Source organism: Tenebrio molitor, chromosome 1 (assembly GCF_963966145.1).
Source record: "Tenebrio molitor chromosome 1, icTenMoli1.1, whole genome shotgun sequence".
NCBI classification, from domain to species: Eukaryota; Metazoa; Arthropoda; class Insecta; order Coleoptera; family Tenebrionidae; genus Tenebrio; species Tenebrio molitor.
Genome location: NC_091046.1, coordinates 2,237,661 through 2,258,806, shown reverse-complemented (window position 1 = coordinate 2,258,806; position 21,146 = coordinate 2,237,661). Strand labels below are relative to the sequence as shown.

Below are 21,146 nucleotides of genomic sequence, written 5' to 3'. Positions count from 1 at the left end.
ACTTGACGTTTTGCTGCTTCAAAGACATAACACCACGACTTGGTACTTGGTACGTTGTAATTACAAAAAAAAATATTCTGCACTTGTTATCGTTTGTGTTTGCATAAAATTAATTTCTTATCCCAACGATATTTTCAATTTTATTAATCAAACCACAAAACTGATTAGCAAAGATGATGCAGACGATCGTCGCAAATCGTAAATCACTGTTGTGCATGAATCACTGGTACGCTTTACAAGATTTTGTGTAGTAAACCTGCTTAGTAACCTTTCCTGTCAAGTTGTAAATTACAAATTCGTGACTACTTATGAATGTAATTAGCGGTAATTAATTAAAACGTGCGATACCGCCAACCACTGTTACCGTCATCGCAATTAGTAAACCCGACGTGGCGTCAATTTGGTTTTTTCTAATTAATTCGGCGGGTCCATTTGGTGTGTTGTGCGTAAAACCGGCAAGCCAATTTGCTGGCTGATCGACTAATTACATCGATAATCACTTGTCATTTCGCAATTGATCTCGTCAAGCATCCAATCTCGCTTCCACCATGGAGGCCTCGTCGGCCGCACCAACGACCTCATTTTTAGCGAGTTTTTTTCTCAAACCGGCCGCGACCACGTGATCTAATCATCCATCAACAATGCACCGCGATGTTCCGTCGACAAAGCCTCGCCACTTCTTTCTTCATTGTTGGTCCGGAGCGATCGTGCACGGATTTCGATTTTTGCATATGGTTTTCGATTGTTGTCGAGCCGAAAGATGCGGCGTGCCTCCATTGTGCGCGGTACCGCTGATGAACTTTTGATGGCCGCTGGTCGCAACAGCGTCGGCCATGTGAAAGGCGCGCTCAAGACGTTCACTGGAGACCATCGAAGACACAAACCAGACCCTCGCGCGTCAAACAAAAAAACGAGAGAACTCGAGTGGTTGGCCGGGTCAGAAGACGCTTTGACGACACACGCGAGGGGGAAATGACGAGGGGGCGCGAGACGGGGGGGCTGATTTCGGGCCACATGAGAAAATTCACGGGAAAAAACGCGTGGGGCACGACATGTGGCTGGGTTTTTGTGCATTTCGCTCACGTTCGCGCGATAAGTGGACGAGCGTCCTCTGGTTTTACAACAATTTGTTGGCGGGGCTGGGCTGACTGCAGATTCGGGGCCCGCTGAAGACAGATCGCCAGATCTGGTGAATACATAAATCGACACCAGATAAATCAACTTCTTTTTCTGCTCCCAAGGGAGCTGTCATTCTTCCGCCACTTGGTCTTCGCTCTCTGTTCTTACTGCGCTTTTCAGATTTTTCCCACCAAATATGGATCGCTGCAAATTCTTTTTTCCTTTCTAGGCCGTATTTCCTTCATTCGCCATTTGGTCGTTCGGCTCAGTACTGATTCTGTACTTGGCACTTTCTACTTTTTTCCATTTGTTTAAATCCTCAACTTTGATGCATCGACGTGTTCAAAATCAGCAAGTTCACTATTTTTTTTTTTTTTGAAATTAGTGAGCTTTGAGATTTGACATCTCCGATAAAAATAAGACGTCAATTCTAGAAAAGTGAATTATTCGGATTTAGAATCGGTAATACAGACAGATTACTAGATTCAAAGCAGATGAAAAAATTTTTGAAAGCAGTCGCGAGCAATAAATTTTGGTCGTCAAGGTCATTCTTTGACGCAATCAAAAATGCTCCATTGTAAAACAGTCGTAAATATCATAACCTATTATCATGTTGTATGACATTAATTGTCGTTTTTTTCTCAATTTTTTGACACTTTGTTGAGGTGGGCATAATCAGGCAGGTCATTTAACCAAATTTTGAAATGACATTGACGACCAAAATTTATTGCTCGCGACGGTACATATTTCTGTTAAATTAACGTTTTCACTTTGTTAATATGTATTTTTCTTAATAATCTGAAATAACTATTCGAACTGTTGAAATATTGAGTGATTCAAAATGATTGTGGATAAGTATGACAACTACGTACAAAAATGTATGTGGCAACTGTGTGGGTAGGATAGAGTTGATATTTCTTCGACAGTTCATAAACGCGCAATTTTTAAAATTGTCAAGTCAACGTGCAATGATAAAAAAAAATCAAATGCACACTTATGAAATGTCAAAGAAATGTCAACTATATCCTACCCAATTTAAATCACCAATTTCGTTCTACATTCTCAGAAAAAATGTTCCTTCTTCTCTATTTTTTTTAACTAATAAATAAAATGCATTCACGTTGTTTTAGCATAATGGGAGGCCATGGAAATTTTGCATTTCATTTGGTAGTACATAAAGCTGTCTGTTGACTTAGGTTATACTTTTCTAAGTTTGAGGTTATAAATAGCATCAATGTCTAGTACACTGTTGTCAGTTTTACTAGTTTGCAATAGAAGAACACTCAGACATCCCGTGAAATTCAGCAACACGTTATGTTCATTTTGATAGGTCCGCCTGTCAGGCACTTTGATGACCAACATTAAAAAAAAATCATGACCTCCCACTATGGTAAAACAACGTGAACGGTGTTTACGTCATTTTTCCGATTTTTTTACAGAGGAAGTACAAATACTTTTTCCTTTTGGAAAACTCTTATCTAGCACTTAAGTAGCTAACTGTAATGTGTACTTCACTTTATCAAATTTAATAATAAACAACTTTCTTTGTTTTTGATATTTCGAATCATCTACGCATGGCTGGCTGCGATAAAATTGAAAAACGCTACAGAACAGATTGGTATGCCGACGAGTTCGAGGTTTAGTCACGCGAGTGTTGCGGATTTCTGTCAAAATCTAAATGACAAGACCTGTCAAGATAAGTTAGGGTTGGATTCGATATTCAACTGTTTTATCTGATCTTTAACTTCTGAATCTAAATTAGTGGATTTTGTGCTGTTTTTTTTATAAATATTCTAAATTTTAATTTAATAAATTGCCAAAATGATACACAGCGCCAACGGCTAAAAAACAAACTGCTGAATGTCAATCACTTTTTATTCTTGATATGTCAGACATTTTGTAAAAATTGTAGTGGCATGACATGCAGCGCCAACGGATAAATAACAAATCACTCGACTTGTCAAAACAATCTGAAACATTCCCCTACCTAATTGGACAATTAAAAGAAACAAAACAAATACATTAAGTTAACAGTAATTACATACTTCTTTGTTCTTGATATTTCGTATGCACAGTTAACTCCGATAAAATTGAAAAACACCAGGTAGAATCATTCGATATGATTAGTACAGAACTTCACCGTTGGCACTGTGTGAATTTTGTCAAAAATAAAAGACCTGTCAAAATGGATCGTAGATCAGATATCTGCAACCGCCCAAATTACTTTCGAAGGTGTCAAATGCTCAATTAGCAACTCGAACTAAAACTTTTATTACCTACTGATCATTCTATTGGCTTTAAAAATTCCTCAACCTGTCTCGCGACTCTCATTCATGACAGACCAGCGCCAACGGCGACACAACAAACGAATATTTGCGACTTTTCTCTCGACTCCAGAACGCCAACATCAAAAAACCAAATATTTTAAATTGGCAATTATCGTGACAGCAATTACTTTCTTCGTTCCTGACGTTTCGTTTACGCATGCCTGACCACTATAAAATTAAAAACCGTTAAAAAGACAACACGCCAACGGCCAAACAGCAAACAACTCCGATTTCGTGGCCTCACTCGATTTTATCCTAGTCTTGTCCTTGGTGCACGCAGGTCCTTTGACATCACGTTCTGTCAACCGAACAACACTCGACCTTCTTGATTCTGAAGAGAGCAAACAAATGACTGTATTGTATCCCTTGGCCGTGTGTACATAATTTTATACGACTTGTTATTTGTCAATCTCCATGTTACACTATGTTGTTTTTTTTTTATTTTGTGCATCATCACACCACACTTGATTTGGCACTTTTGCACCAGTCTTTCAAAGTTTAGCAGGCGACGTGTGCTAGAGCGAGAGAGAAAGCCTCAGAGGGCAAGGTTTCAAGATCAGCCTTTTTATTCTTTCCAGATAAGGCCTCATATATTCCCATTGTGTCCGTTGCATTACAAATCTATTCAATCTCGGTGTTATTGTCAGTCCTTCTACCTGTAATTTCCAATCAGGCTGTGGTGGGAGAACGCATAAAAGACAGGTGAGATGAGAATAATGCACCTTCGGGAATGAATGATGGCTAGATGCTGGATGGTGACCATTATTCCAAAAAAACCTCCGAGAGAAAGTTTCGCTCGCTGTTGCACCGGTGCACTTTTATTTCTGTTTCCACCAGCATTTCCTCTTAATCGGTCTTGTCGGCGTAACACGTGCTAGGCATGCAAATCGAACCGTTAATTCGTGCAATTAATCAGTGGTGGTTGTTGACAACCTCGCTCACTGGGAAAATATTTTTTTCGTTTTGATTTCCGTTCGACAGCGGCAGGACGAGGCACGCGCGCACGAAGCGCACTCGAGCCGGCCCCAAATTAACAATTTCAGTTAATTCCGGCGCACTTGATCGAGTCGTAACAAAAGCCAGACTCTTGTCGATGGTGTCGATGAGTGGCTGGACTCGTTCCCACCCTCAAAAACCGCCACAAGTGCCTCCATCCTGATCTCTCATCTCGGCCGCCGATGTAAAAAGTGAATAGATGAGGGCCGGATAAGATTCTCGTCTGGAAATGCTGGTATCGCAGCATCTCTCCGCAAGAGATCTTATCGGAGAGCACACAAATTGCATTGTTTCATCACGTAGAGGCAATCACCGTAATTTGCTACCACCGACTCCGTAAAACCGCCGAGTTTGTTGCTTGGGAAGTCTGGAACACGTTCTGCTTATCAGATCGTCCCAAGAAAACTTCTGGTAATTGTTCACTTTAACTACTTCTGGAATTTTCGCATTTTTTCAGCCTCAGGGCGTCCTCCTAGATCGTTTCCCACCATTCAAACTTTGTGCGAATGAATTTTCCTTACCCTTCAGTTATACTAAGACATTGGCGCGACCTTGACGCGACCTTGAAACACAACAAGACAGAAAAAAAAGCATTTGCACAAGGTGCGAATGGTGGGAAACGATCTAGGAGGACGCCCTGAGGCTGTCTAACCAGAAAAAACGCGAAAATCCCAGAAGTAGTTAAAGTAAACAATCACCAAACTTTTTCACATTTGGTCCAAGTGGGACAGTTCGCAAGCGGCTACTAGATTGGAGTGGATTTTTGTGAGTGAACCCCCCGCGTGGGTACGCCTCTGATATCAATAGGCCACTAAATTGGTGAGTCAGACGTGATAACGTCATCACAGACACGCAATCGAAGGGCGACTCGTTGTTCCCAGTGATCTGTACACGGCCTACTGTGTAAAAACGCCACCAAACAGAACAGTTAAAGATTTAACAGCATGAATTTGCCGAGGTCAAGTTTTAGTTGACATTTCGACTTTTTAATCGGTATAACATTGGCTGTTAAGTCTGGCGTTCGTTCAATTGTTTGGACGGTTGCCACCGAAACAAAACAAATTTCCCCAAAAGCCTCACCGGTACTGATGGCGACCTTCCGAAACGTACCTGCAACAAAAAAAAAACTTGTTAGAACTTGGAATCGTGACGCAATTGTTGTTCGCGCAATCGCATCGATCCAGTCGGTCTTAAAGTCTGTTAGATTCGACAGGAAGAAATGCGTTTCGATCGGGATCTGCATAAGCAGGGTCCCCAGAGTGGAGCCTTGCGGGACCCGCGCGAAAATAAATTTTCGGCGGGTCGGTGGCGTTCCCATGGCGGATCTTTTCCTCGCGATTATCATTTGGTGTGATTGCGCCGTCCGAATTTTCCCATGAAATCTTAATGAGTCTCCATGGGAATGCGGCGTCAATTGTGCCAGATCCGTTGCGAAAAACCGTCGAAATCCCATCGCGGAGGAAGCGACCCATCCCGCCCATCGCCGGGCGGATCTCGTTTTGTCTCGGGACAGGATGAGAGGAGCTGCAGGATCAGGTAGGGAGAGACGACATCCGCCCGGTCCAGCTCCGCGCGTTATGCGTTAACCAGATGGTGCCCCAAGAAGAGATTTATTCCCGCGTGGCAATTCGATTAGCGGGAAACACTCGCCCCGAGTTGTCCTCACTTCCGGACGAACTGGATCTCCTGCCGCGTTTACGTAACGCGCGGTTCGCGGGTCGCGTGGGCGGACGGGCCAGCAGGAGGGCACCGCTCGCAGGAAAAACGTGCGATTTGGTTCGTCGTTAACATTCCTGCTCCGGGCAGTATATCAAAACTTGCGGGGTCACTGCTTCGTTTTTTCGGCATTCGTCATGTACCGTTTGCGTCTCCGGGGGGTTCATCTCGAGTGCGAATCCGCCCCCTCCGCCCTTCCAAACAGGACCGGCTTTGTCCGTCCGATGGGTCATCAATCTTGCCGGTTGGTCAATGGGAGGTTGGTCGGGTCGGAGTTGCTTTGTGACTTGTGAGGAGTTTTGGAATCTGATGCCGGCGTCGGGTGAGATTTAACAGATGTTTGTCTGATTGAAATGACGCGAATGGAAGATTTCGCCGGAGGGGATCGCTAATGAAGGACGTGACAATGAAAAATCGGGTATTGGCGGAAATGTCATAATCGATGATAAGAGTTTCTGTCATGTTATTATACGAGTACTTTGGTCGTGTTTTTGTTGTTTCCGGTCATCTGCCGTTAGTGGGCGGCGATCGGTTATGATATTCATTTGCAAGTGCATCACGAGCTGGAAATCCCGACGAGGAAGGACATTCCAACAAGAAGAGCACGTACAAAACTTGCAAAAAACTTGAAACATACAGAATATGCAAACTAGATCGATTCTTGCTAATTTAGAACCGGACCGATTAGCACTGTTGAAAAAAGTGTCAACAATGAAGTACACTTCTTGGAACGACATATTTTTCTCTCTTAAACAAATTTAGAAAGCAACGCGACATTGCACTGCTCTAGATAACACGTCAAGAGAAACAGATAACAAAGAGACAATGTACCATATTGATTTGATTAAATTTTTCTGAGGTTTTTGACACGAGACAATACTTCATTAAGTACTTGAATTCAATGACCGTTGATTATTTCCTAATACATTCTTCAAATGGGTGTTAAAATAATTGTAATTTAATACTGCAGCAAAGCTAATCAGACTGGTGGAGCACCTCAAGGCGCCGCTTTAGTGCTCTTACTTTGCACGCATTTATAATGTCGTTATATCTTCGAGAGTGCCAGTGACAACGCGGATAAGCGTTCGTAGAGGAAACACAACGTCAGGGAAATGAGATTAATTGTTACTGCAGGTGTAATAGCTTTTACCAAAGTACACGAAAATGTCGTGACTGAGAATCTTACAAACCAGAACGCTGAACAAGGTTTTGCTTGGGTACAAGTCTGAACTATCCAAAAGTCCATTTATAATCTTAAGTGTAAAACAAAATTTATGGTAATTTCTGTTTGAGGACTGGAAACTAAATTTTAATCATGTGAAGTTGGATCATTCTTGGAAATTTATCTGTTGCAAAGTCGAGAAATACTGACGTCATAACAAGATGACTGAGTAACACTCGAGAACAGATTGAATTGGAAAGAAAATTGTTCAAGATCAAACCTGACGAACAATGAGGGCATCATTAGTAAAAACGTTGAATAAAAGTGGACCAATAACTGATCCTCGTGGCACCCATGAAATTTGTAAGTTTAAATTGTTTTGGGTTAGTCAAATTTGTTAATGACAGTCTGAAATCACAAAGGACCAACGACGAGTCCTGGAACTTTTTAAACATTGAATTTGATAAGTTTATTGTACTTTTCGAAACCCATTTTCCAAAAATTAAATCATTATCTTTGAGAGAAGAACCTGGGAAGCATCAGAAAGCACAAATTAGGAGAAGATACTTTTCTCATGGTCCATGTGCATCATATCACTTCTTGTCTTGGAGGAGTACGGTTCAGTCCTGCTGAAGTAGTGTGGAAGACATCGATGGAGGAATCCGTGAGAAACAACAGAAACGAGTTTCTCTCTCAAGTCTTCCTCCCCAAAATCTTTGCAGCCGTTATAAACCAGAGTACGTCAAGAACAGAAATAGTGTTACTCTGGAAGTAATTATAAACTTCAACTGGTTTGTAACAATTTTCCGGTCCTTCGTGATGGACTTTCTCAAGCTTGGTATTATAGTGATTTTTACCAGATTTCTTCTAATAGAACAAATTTTTGTGTTGTTAGCAACGGCCCCTTTCTGTCATCGATTGAGAAAGGGTTTTTTGCCGTCGCTGGAGCAACCGCTCTTGTTTTGGTCGGATTCCCGTTCGATTTCCGTCCGTTTTCGAAACGCGACCGCTGCAACTCCGCTCAAAGAGTGGAAAGCAGCGTTCCGATAATGTAAAAATATTGTGAAATTTTGTTTGGGTTCGTTGGCTGCTTTGTAACACTGTCACGGTCTACGTACTAAGTATGCACTTAAAAATTATGTTAATTCTTTGTAATAGTGTTCACGTAGCATAACTGGAGGGACTTTTGTCGGCACTGCGAAAACCCAATTTTCGCCTAACGGTCCTTCGCGTCGCATCTTCGGCATGCAAATGGTAGGAGTGGCCGTCCTATGCGCACAATCACGTCTGTTGTTTTTTCGTCGACGAAAACCGACCGAACAATGCCCCTCTCGGAGGTATAACCGATTTTTTCGTCGCGCAATAATGGAATTTCATTATCCGACATAATAGCTTAGAAAAACGAAGCGTAAAAAATTGCTGATTGAACTGTAGTAGCTTAAGTCGAGAGCCGTACCGTGAAGAAAATTGACCCCGTCATCGTCGCACATATTCGTATTATATGAGACCAAGAAATCGCCGTGGGACTCAGATCCGGGGGAATCGACGTCTTCCTGGAACTATGTAAATCTGGCGGCTTGTTCGTGCCAAATCAATTTATCTCGGCAAAGAGGTTCTCGGATTCCAACAGGTCCGTCCAGGTGGCTTTTTTCGCGCCGCTTATGAATGGAATTGCGTGTTCGGAACAGGTTGGCAGCCTCTCGATTCCTGCAATCCTGCAAAACCACTGTCTCGATGCTAATTGAGGAGCGTTCGAGACGCGGCTCGTGCAGGATTCGGCGGATTCAATATTTGTCGAAGCGGCTCGGCGCACTTCAAGTGCAAGCCTTTGTTTGCCGGTCTTGATAGTTTTTATTTGTGTTTCTAGAAACCAGATACTCCATTAGATGTAAAGCGCGCTAAGAAAGGTTGGAGCGATCGTTGATCCGCGACTGATTCGACCATTTCGCTTGTTTTGCCATAGGAAAAAACTCCCGAAAGTACCGAATCAAGCACTTTTGTACTTCCCAAACATTGGGTTCTTCACGAAAGCGACCTCCAAGCCGATACAATCTTATTCACGTTTGCCCAAAACAATGCTCAACGATCTGGTCACCTCCTCGGGTCCAAAACTCTTTGAACTTCCTCAAATCTGACAACTTCCAAAAATTTTGACATCGCAAATTGATCTCTTGCCTCGCAGCTTGTTTCTATTGTTCTTGAATTGCAATCGAACGCGATTTAGATTCTCAGAATCTAAAACCACCGAGCGATTTGAAAATAGCCACTAACAATTTTCTTGGAACTCCGATCAAATCAAAAAACTCTTCATACTCTTAAACCACCACGCATTTATACTTTTATTTATGTGTTATTTTACGGCTTGTGATAAGAATAACGATTTCAGCATCACCCTATCTTCCAATGGCCATTACATATCGGAGAGCATTCTTCACATCTCCGGCGCCCATCTTGTGGCATTCGAAAAGTATTCAAATGAGTTAAGACGCGACTTTCCGCGAAGACCCACACTCCGTACATGGAGTCGTCCGCCATAAATCTCTGTTTACAAACGTCAACTCGTTCCCAGAACGTCGGTCGTGCCAGCCGTTACGTCGTAAAAAAGCGAAAAACGGGCGCCATTTTGCGAACGTCCATCTTCCGCAATAAAGTCATGCATCGGCCTCGGGCGCGGAAAGCTGATGATGAATAAAACAAAAAGCTCGAATTACGCATTCGATAAAAAATTTCGTTACGAAACAGGTATTATAAATATATCGAGGTTTTCTTGGAGCAGCAGCAGCAAATTACAATGAACCTGTTCCGCGCCAGCATTCATAAAACGAAACAAAACAGAAATTACTTATGTAAAACACGCATTTTACACGACGCCAACCTTAGAATGATACCTGTTACTAACACGACGTGATCCACATAGTAAATCTGGATATTTTACAAGGTCCGCTGGTAGAGGGCGTCTGATTTATAACTTACGCTCGTTTTACTACCGCTGCTTTATTTATCGCCTGGAATTTCATTCATATTAAACTCGCGCATCTCCGTTTTTTTATCCGCAAAAATATCAACCATGTTTGTTATTTATTATTATTGGAGGACAACATCATTTACGACTTCCTCTCTGGTTTTTCGCTGTTTTGCCTCGCTTAATTGCCAACTTGCTCGTCGGGGGGATTACACAACTCACGTTGGCCGCACTGTCAAACGCGCCGACTTGATTTGCCACGTTTCTGTCGAAAACCGACCGACCACGCCCACTCGCTGCCAACACCGTCACCTGCAATCTCCATAATCCCATTCAAATTTATGTTAACGCGGGCCCCTATCGCTCTTTTCTGGTGGTTCGTGGTCAACCATTAGACGATAGTTAGAGCAGACATTGTCCGGTGTACGCGTTGACACGAGTCGTAATCGCTCCTAATTGTTTGACAATGCCACCAGACTAACCTCTTCTACGGTTCCCACGCTACCAAGACATCTGTTGAACAGTACGAATGCCCCCTTTGGCACATATGCATCGTTCGTATAAATTTCAACGATGCCGCGGCAAGAAACGACAATGTCGAGGACTAGACGCACCGACACTACACTAATTAAACCCAATAGACACCGAATCGGGTGATTTTAATGGCTAATAACGCGTCGTTAGTGTCTGCCGGAGGCGGTTTTTATCGAGGGTGGGAAACGGGGGTGTGCTCTCGGTGTCGGCCATGTGTGACGCTTTTTTTCATCTCTTGTGCAGATGCCTGATGTTGGGCGACAAAACCGAATCTCTTCCAACAATCAAAACAAAAGCGAATCACAAACTAAAAACGTCAACCAAATAATAATTAATAACTAAAACAGAAACAGAACATGTTTGGACTGAATCTCGATCTTCAGTCTTCATTCTTCTATTGGAGAGGGTGAGATCGTGGTGGCATATGGCACCCTTCACTCGCCCTCGACTTCTTCTACCCCCCGAAGAATGGCACATCCACCTAATTACATGTCTTGGAGGAACGGATATCCTCCCGTCCTTTTCTTGAGGATCAACTGATCCGGAAACGATAAATTACGACAGACAATGTACCAAGATTCACCGACTAACCCGTTTACAAGATTCTTCGTCGATTTTAATTGGTTTGGTGAAAACAAGCCGTCTTGATGTGTTTTCCATGTAAACACCGTCTCGATGGAAAGATTCACATTTGAGTTGCAAATTTTGTTACACAACACTTATCCGGTCGAAAAGGGGTTGCCGTAAAGTTCACATTCTTCAGCTGACACCGCCGCCAACATATTTATATTCAAATGAGCGTAGGCCTCCAATTATTCGGCAGGAAATTAAACGGGAAAAAATCGAATGTTTGAATTTAAATTTGGCCTTAACGGTCCGATAATTTATTGGAAATTTAATTATTTGGAGAATTATCGACCGGCTCTGGTCGACTTCGAATTAATTGACGATAGTTTTCCGTTTCGCGGCGATGCCCCAACGATTCATTAAACGTTAATGTGTTGTGTGTTTACAGCTGTAATGTTAATTATGGACTAGATGCTCTTGACGTGCGCGCCTGTGGTGGAGTATTACAAAATAATTAAGACTGAAGAGGGTTAATTAAGGTCGAAAAATAACGGTCGGCTTTATTTCTCCACTCGAGTGACGTCAGTGGTGTGGACTGGGTCCGGTTCAATTTGTGTTCTTTGGTTGTTCTTTCGCACGGGATTCCTTGTGGATTGGGATCAATTTCGGCAAAATTCGAACCGATTGCACCGGGAAAATGCATAGACGGTTCCGGTTGTTGTTTTGCATTAATTGAGTCGACGGAATGTTTCACGCTTCGGGAAATTTGGGGTTCTTGAAATTAAACAAACCTGTATCTCATGTTCTGGAATTAATTTTAAATTTTTTCGATGTTCATACGTTTCTTTAACGTTCATTTTATCCTGTTCAATTAATTTTTTATCCTTCTACGTTTATTTATCTATCTCGTAAGTCTTGTCATAATGTCTGTTTTTTTAATTTCATTTTTTTTCTTCCACACCACATGGTTTAGACCTTCAAACTGTTTTTAGTAATTTTCCACTCGTTTTTTTAGATTCCCTAAAAATTTTTTCCCTTGAGATTTAAATCCTAGATTTTTTGTGATCTGTTAATTTACATTTTTTGATCTAGATGTCCTTCCACTCATTTATTTCAATTTCTCTCTCATTTCCAATTATGTACTTCCTTTTCTAATACGTATGTTGAGAATTTAGAACTTTAGTGATGGCTCCACCCCAAGATCTTTCCGGTGTCACTTAATCCAATTCATTAGGGTTTTTTTTTTCTCTTGGTCCAGCTCGACAAAAACAGCTTGGCACATGGCTGATCGATGCGTAGAGGATTGAAATACTTCCCATTAGCGAAGCGCACTTGTATTTTGTGTGTCGAGGTGTTTAGATCATGTTTTAAACGGGTGAAAAATTATAACGCTTCAAGTGGACAGCATGTCCGGATTGTTTAGCAGATTTGCTTCATTGAGTGTACCGCACCTACAACCGTAGCCATATCCTTGTCTTACAGACACTCTCTCGTTTCCTCTTCTGCGCATTTCATGTGCCAAGCTGTTTTTGTCAAGCTATACTTATTTTGTACTCTTAGATTTATCCCTCTTTTTTTCTGTGCGTTCTTTTTGTTCCTTTTTGCAACTCGTAATTCTTTTTTTTTTCTACACTATACGGTTTATGCCTCCAACCCTTTGCAAAAACTTTCCCGTGTTTTTTAATTTTTCAAAACTGTTATATACTGTATTTTAAATTTATAATCCCCAATACCATTTTGGTACAATGTTTGTTGGTATTACCTGTTCACGATGGGAAGAACAGCTGTGGTGCAAATGACTGACCTGTTACTATGACAACTCATGAAAGTTAATGCCAAATGTGTGCGATTTGCACCACTGATGTTCAATCCAACGTGAACAGGATATACCATATCCAAAAAAAAAAAAATCATTTATAACGTTCCATTTCTCCTTTGATTTTTTTTTTTTTTTGATTTTTAAGATTTTTCTGATGTGGCTTCATTCCGTTGAACAGATTTTTCCTCTACATATTTCTGTTTCTCTCGTTTCCTTTCGTTTCTTTTTTTTTTCTTATACTACAATACTTTCTCCTTCATCTTCCCTAGAACCCTAGATGGCCCCAAACATATCTTTTTTTCAGAATTCCTTTTTGTACACTGCTAACAAGCATTTGGCGTAAATATTATTGCTATTTTACTCCAAAGCTCTTCTTCTGTTCTTCATGGAATACGTTTTTCGTTTAATTTTAATTGTTTCTCTTTCTGGTTGTCTAAACCTAGAATAATGAGAGAATTCAGAATTCTGGCATTTAGCAATTTCGTTCCTTTCACCCATCACTTCATCAAATTTATTTTCCTTTTTTTTAATTGGTCTTCTTTATTTCTTTCTCATACTACCGAATACCTGCTCTCTTTAACGAACTTCCAGCAACCTTTCTCTTTTCCTTTAAATTCAAAAATTTTCAGTAACCTAGTACATAATTGTCATTTGCTTTAGAAATTCTTTAAATTCTTTATATATTCTCTTATAATGTCATTAACGACTTCCTTTTGTTTCACTTAAGGTTTATTGAAATTGCATTTTTATACTCGTACTATAATAGTATATTATTATACGAGTTTAACAAGATGTTGTATTATCACATGAGTCTGTTTAAAGCACGACGAGCGTAGCGAGAAGTGCTGTAATGGAACCAATGTGATAACACATCTTATTAAACGAGTATTATATACTATTTTATCTACTTTGCTTTACTAATTCCTGAAATTTCGGCTGCTCAAGCTTTCATATTAGACTAGGGACTTTCTAGTGGGTTGGTAATAGACATTTTTCACAAAAATGTAAGGTTATATTTACTAAATTTACCTCGTGGCTTCATTCGTTACCTTGACGCCTGACGTTACCAATATAACAAAAGCTAAAAGTTATCAAAAACAGTTTAATAATATGCTTCATTATTAAACTGTTTTCGGTATAATAATGATATACTTTGATTCCTCTTTCACTCTTCTTCCTTTCTTCTAATTAATATCCTTAGTGACCTCAGTTCATTACTTTTCTTCTTTTTTCTCTCTTTCTCGTTGTATGTTGTTCTTAACTTTCCATATGCGCATCAACTTTATCCATTCCTTCAAACACGTGTACAATTTTTTTCGACTCCTGTGTCTTTTCGTATCTCGTCAATCTTTTTTAACGCCTGGTTCTTGGTGTTTCCTTCTCCCGCAATACATTCCAACATTATCTATTTACGTAATTTCATTTCTTTTATATTCTAACACCTATACTCCACACAGAATGTTTCTTTTGCAGTTCCCACATCGCACCCAATGTTCCATTATTTATTCGTTCTATGTATTATTTACTTTCTAAATCCACGCAGATCTGATCAAAAACTCTAGCTTCTTTCCTATTCTTCATGGTTATTTAAAATTCCAACAGTATCGCCCCTTCAATCTGATTTTAGACTGATCCACCAATTCCTTTCAAGGTATCAGTTTCCAAAAAAAAAAGCCTTCCAAATATAATCAAGAGATCTACCAATTACTACCACGTTCACTTTAGATGTATTCCACGATATGTCACGCTTTCTCTTCCAAAACTTCAATTTCCAGCAACGCAAGTAAGTCTTGTAATTTCCAAAAAAACCCAACAGACTTGTTGGGGATCCGCTTTCAGCAGTCGCCCCGCCCACCTCGCGACTTTTTTTGGCGGGAAACTCGTCCGTCGCCGCCATTATCGACTGTCACATCTACGTCTCAGGCCATAAATTCGAAACGACGCGAATTTCTCTCAAGATTTCATGTTTTATTGCCACCTCGATAATGAACGATCATTAGGCTCTGCCCACGCTCACAGGTAAACATACGGGTGCAAATGAGGTTCGAATCAATTATGCCTGGAGGCATACGCTCGTAAACCTGAACCTGGCCATCTCGCGAAAATAACTGCGGCGTACGCGGACATTTACGCTTCTCGCCGCCAGTTCCCACCGTCCATGCGGCGACAGGTTGTGGTGGCAAGGGCCGTATTTGGTGGCGGCAACAAGAAGCCACAGTTCTCGAGATGAATCAACTACGGCGTCCGTTTCTCTGCCATTTACACGACTTGCGGTTTGTTGACCCGCGGTGATGATGGCGACGATGGCAAGAACAAGGCGATTATGACGACGTGATGGAGTAATGGAAAGCGATTTTTTTCCATTTTTTTTTTCGAATTGATTCTGCCCCGTGGCCAAACGGCGTTCGTTGACTGGCGAACAGTTAAGTCGCAACGAGAGTGACGGCTCGTATGATGTGTTTGTTAATTCACTGCCACCATTAAGACTTCAGACGGCTCAACGCCAATTAAATATACAAAAGCGGGGACTGCTCCTGTCAAAATAAACAAACGGAGATGGAATCCGCGGCGAAGGAGGTTGTTTGTTGGTTTGTTGTCCTGGTGTGTACAACCGCGCTTCTGTTTACGCGAATTGGACGCACAAGGAGCGATCTAGTTTTTGTGAGTCGGTGGGAGCGACCTCTCCACGGATAACGTATCAAAATAAATACATAGATCAAATCAAAACAAATACATAAAATAAACACGTTGCACAAAGAATTTTTTCACAAGTGGAGCCGTTTCCGGCGGGGAAAGTTTCAAAAATAATATTGAAAGAAAATTTGAAAGATAAGGAAACAAAATGATAAATGGGAAATATTTTTGGCGTAAAAATTAAAGGCATGGCATCTGTTTAATTTTGTTGATACGATTGAATAATTGTCAGCGATAAAATACTTGAAAAGTTGAAAACAAAATTGTATCTGAAAAGGTATTTAGATTGGAGATAACAAAGTGATTGATAAAAATGATGTATGACTCAAAAATTAAATATTAATCATTGCGAAAGTTGATTCAATAAAATTGGATCTGCTATGAAAACTCTTATCGCGTTTGCAAAATCGCGTTTCTGAGTATCGCGAAAGAAGGAGTGAATGAGGTGAGATGGCAAAATTTGAGATTGAGCTTGGTATGTCTCTGAAATCTATTTTCTCGAGAAAAAAATACAAAACTGACCTATTTAGTTCAGTTTGAATTAGATTAGAAGAACTAGGCAAGAAAACAGCTCTGTCAACTGCCACATGTTTCCTGTGGGGTTTAAATCTGGATGTAAAAGCGTAAGGTACAAATTTGGTACGAAATTGTTCTGCAAAAGGTGCTTACATTTTAGCATGAATTCGTTAGAGTAGTTCAGCATTGCCAAACAATAATGAATTCGTCTTTGTTTGAATAATCTACTAATAATATTACATTCTACTACACAGATACGATATCCCAAAACAAGTCACGACTTGTAAAGTTGTATCTATTGAAAGGTGTTGCTTTTTATCTCTTACTGTAAGTGTGAAGTCAAACTTGTCCCTAAAGAGAACCATGGCGACAGCGGATTTAGCCACAACACGTGAGAAAACCTAGATTTGAGTTCAAGTTTTGTCAAAAATACGAATTTTTGATTTGTTTTTCCAAGACCTTTAACTGTTACGAAGTCATTCTCGCAAAGCTTAAACTAGTAAATTTTTCCAAAATTTTCCCAGTGAAAAAGTGGCTGTGACCAAAAATTTCAGTTGGCAATTCGTTAAAATTTCAATTATCAGATGTCAGTCTTAAAAGTTAGGTTAGTGATTTTGAGAACGTTGAAATCTTGATTTTCATAAAGGAGTGCATTATGTGTGACCTGTCGGTTGTAAAAGAATCATGAGGAGCTTCAATCGTATTTACGAAGTAGAGTAAATGTTCGAAATGTCTGCCTTCAGCTTCCAAACATAATGCTACTTTCTTCGCTTCATGTTTTCAAATAACCTTTGCGAAGTCGGGACATCAATTAAATTTTAAATTGCAGTTATCAGTAATTACTTGCGTTAATTTAGGAATTGTGCCAGACCTGTTTTTGAACACGTTGTTTTTCAGGTATGGAAAAACAAAATAATCAAGACAAGTTGTTGGTAAGTGCCTTGAAAATCCGAAATGACAGTTACTATTGTAATTAATGACATCTGATGACATTTGAATTAAATGTTTACGTGCTGCCAACTGAAGTGTATTAATCATGGCCATCTCGATTTTTTTTTCGATCGCACACCAGAAAGAATTCAGTTTCTCAAAACTTGTTGAAAACATTTGTAACAAATTGAGAAACATGTTTTTCAAGACATTTTTATTTTTCTGTTCCAAAATCTTCACCATTCATGGATTGGATGGAATATCAAAACGAAAAATTTCCATTTTTCTAGGTAATTTCAGAAACGAGATTTCAAAACTTTCAAGACCTTGATTTGAGACTTTCAATTTAGAAAACGAAAAAGAAATCAACTAAGTGTTCAGGTCGAGACTGTAAGATGGATATGGTTATAATTTGATTCCACTTTTGGGCGACATTTTATTGAAAAAAAAAGTAATCTTGATACATCTTAGGACATCTCGTTGTTTGTAGACTGCTCTAGAGAACCTTTCTTGCATTTTTTTGTTTTGTTTCTTTACGTTGCATTTTTCCAATATCACTTAAACCATGGAGCATCAAGTTTCAAGTGATCATGCAAGATCACTTATTCCAAAGCCCAAAGTACTTTTTATAATTATATAGATAATTTTCTATCATCCGGACAATGGTGGCAAAGTTTTCTGTATCAAAATTCGGCAAGTGAAACTCTCTCAGACATAAATTCATTGTACCAATTCTCTGAGAAGGTACTTCATTACCAAAAGCTGAAGGGATCCTTTCGACACATTGTTTCCGTGTGAGACAACATTAAGACCATAATAAATCTTATTTAAAAAATTTCTCTCGTTACAGTTGCTTCTTCTAATTTTTCACTTGCTACAAAAAGATTTAAGATGTTCAGTGTTATTTGCTACGAGTACCAACTCGTTCCTTCCTAGAATCAACATTCATTAACTGCATGCACCTAACTGCAATCTCTCCATCTCGGTCGTACCATTCGGTTCACAGAACCTCTAGTACTCGTACAAATCGCACCGGAACAGTTAATCGACCACACTTTCACCTCTTCACGAACCCACTTCATCACAATCTCGGATCACGATTCCGATATTTAAATGTCACGAATCGGACATCTTCATCGCTTCTTTCCAATTTAATCACCACCTAATCAATATTTATGATTACGCCAATCGATTTTCCTTCCTCCTCTATCTTCCACCGCGATCGTCATCGTCCTTATGTCGAACTGGACTGACGGGTTCGGGTCAAGACGACGTACAGGAATGGTGGAGGAGAAAAAAAAACATGTTCATTCATTACGCGACACTCCTCGCATCCTGTTGACGATGCTCTTCTGATCTGCTAATTATGCAAACGGTACCGACGATCGATTTGTCGACCGGTCGGGCGGTATCGAACGCTTATTTGTCTTCGAGCACGGTGGTACCGGCAAAGATGGTACTAGAGAAGATGGTACTAGAGCAATGACGAGCAAACATTGGAAATAGACCCATGAAAAGCTGCTCCTCTGATTTTCTGATTATGCAAATGGTACTGAAACGATCGAATTGTCAACCGGTCTGGCGGTACCAAACGCAATTTGTCCCCGCGTAGCGAGGTACCGGCAACAAAGACAAGCAAACCATGAAATTAACCTACGACAAGATGCTCCTCTGATCTTCTGATATGTAAAAGGTACCGCGATCGATTTGTCGACCGGTTTGGAGGTACCGAACCCATATGTCTCCACCCAAGGTGGTACCCGCAACCCATAAAATTAGACCTACGAAGAGATTGTTCCTCTGATCTTCTGATTATGCAAAAGGTACCGGCGATCGATTTATCGACCGGTTTGGCGGTACCAGTACTGACGGTACTTCAGTAAAGACAAGGAAAACGTGGAATTAGACCTAAGAAAAGCATTTCCGGTTCTCGAGATGAGTGCCCATTAACATATGTAAGAGTGTCACGAATAGTTCGCAGTCTGGTGCGTGATAGTACCGTCCATATTTGGATTAGATTGTGATAATCGCGGCGGAGTCATTCAAAGCCTACACTATTTATATTGAGGCGATTATCGAGTTTGCATTGTCTCTTTGTGTCGACATAAAAGCGAACATAACCCATTAAAGCGGCAACGGTAATTAACGCCATCTCTTCGACAGCATCCTGTCCGAGCGCAGTTTCTTCATCCACTCGAAAATCGCCACTTCCTTGGAATCTGGGTCGTACCGATGCGTTCTGTTGTTAATTACCCAAAGAACATGGTCGCTCCGGATCGTTCTGTCCTGTCGCGATTAATTAATTTGATAAAGGCCAGATTATGTCCATGACGGATCGCACAATAGATGCAGTTGTCGATTAGGTTTTATCACCAATTAGAGCGGTAATGAGGTCACGTGGAACAAATTGGTTACATTCCGGGTATTGCACCATGCAAATGTGGCCTGATAAGGGGCGGCGAGGGGACAATTGCCGATTGGCGGTCATTCGCCTCCACAGGACGCGATTTTGCGAGAACATGGCCCCACCAAAAGTCTTCGTATTTGGTGTTTTCCGAAAAATTAACACCATTTTCGAGCGCTAACTATTTCATCAAAATATTTTCTCACCTGCGTAAGTTTACTTTGTGATACATCGGCAATATTACGAAAAAGGAAAGAAAAAATAGTGTTGTGAATTATGTATTCCTGAAGTCATTTTCCCGCTGTGCAGTTTTTGATATAATAATTACTGTGTACACTATGTCAGGCAAAACCATGACCTCATTTGTGGCGGCTTTAGAGGCTGAACAACTTTTAATGAAATAAATACAACAAAGAGTTATCGGTTAATCAAAATCTTAATCAAAAATGGAATTTCGGAAGCCTTGACCCGACAGCTTTGCGTCAAATCTGCAAATTTACCAGAAAGGTTTGCACAATATTTTTCAGAACTGATAAATTCATTCATTCATCTCCGTTTTTAATTTTCCAAGAAACATATTTACGTTAATTTATAGTTTTATACAATTATTTATTATGTATTTGGGAGATGATAACACAGATATGTTCCGTGCTTTAAAATTAGCTCCACTTAGAGGGTCTTCAATAAAGATAATTTCATGAAAAATAAATGGTACAAATAAATAGGTAGTCATTTGGAAAAACTGAAAGAAGTTGTTAGCTTCTGACGTTTCTTGTTAGAATGGTTGTTTACATTAGAGTACGGTAGGGGTATTTTATAGCGCGAAAACTAGGTTTCAGGCACGAGGCGAAGCCGAGTTCCTGATTAGTTGGAGCGTTGTAAAATACATATCCTACGGCATTTGTATTGAACTTCTGTTAATTTTCGAGTTATAGACGAAAAAATCTCCAATTTCCAGAACGCAATTTCAACCCTTAAATATGCATCTCAGCAGTAATTTTTTTGAAGAGGGTTTAAATTGTGGAATCTACTACATACAAATGTAAATTACGACTTGTGTAAATCATCAATTGTTTTATTTATAGGAAAACATCAGAATAAAAATATCCATTTTTTATATTCCTTTGTCTTCTTGTTTCTTATAACTTATTCAAGAAGTGGAATTTTAAAATTAATGAATCTCTCCTTGGTTTTCATATTTGTAATAAAAATGCAAAAACTACATAATTATCATTTTAAATGTATTCACTTTTGAAAATCTTAACCTGACGACCTCTCCAAATTTAATAAATGATTGTTTTGACTTCTGCAAGACCAACGCTTCACAAAACCGAGCCGAAAATCTCACAATTTCTAATCTCGTCCGGTCTTGACGTCAACTTTCCTTCAAGTCCGGTCCC

At 40.1% G+C, this 21,146-nt stretch overlaps 1 protein-coding gene across 3 annotated transcripts in view; it reads right to left on the bottom strand.

The window, feature by feature from the left end:
* The window catches only part of Egfr (epidermal growth factor receptor), a 70,919-nt gene that overhangs the window by 46,066 nt on the left and 3,707 nt on the right, over positions 1 to 21,146 (bottom strand). The window contains exon 3 of one of the 3 annotated variants that reach the window (XM_069050537.1): positions 5,523 to 5,552. The exons of the other annotated variants lie outside the window; for them this stretch is intronic. Within the exon in view, the coding sequence (XP_068906638.1) occupies positions 5,523 to 5,552 (30 nt within the window). The remainder of the gene's footprint in view (positions 1 to 5,522; positions 5,553 to 21,146) is intronic. 3 annotated transcript variants of the gene reach the window in all.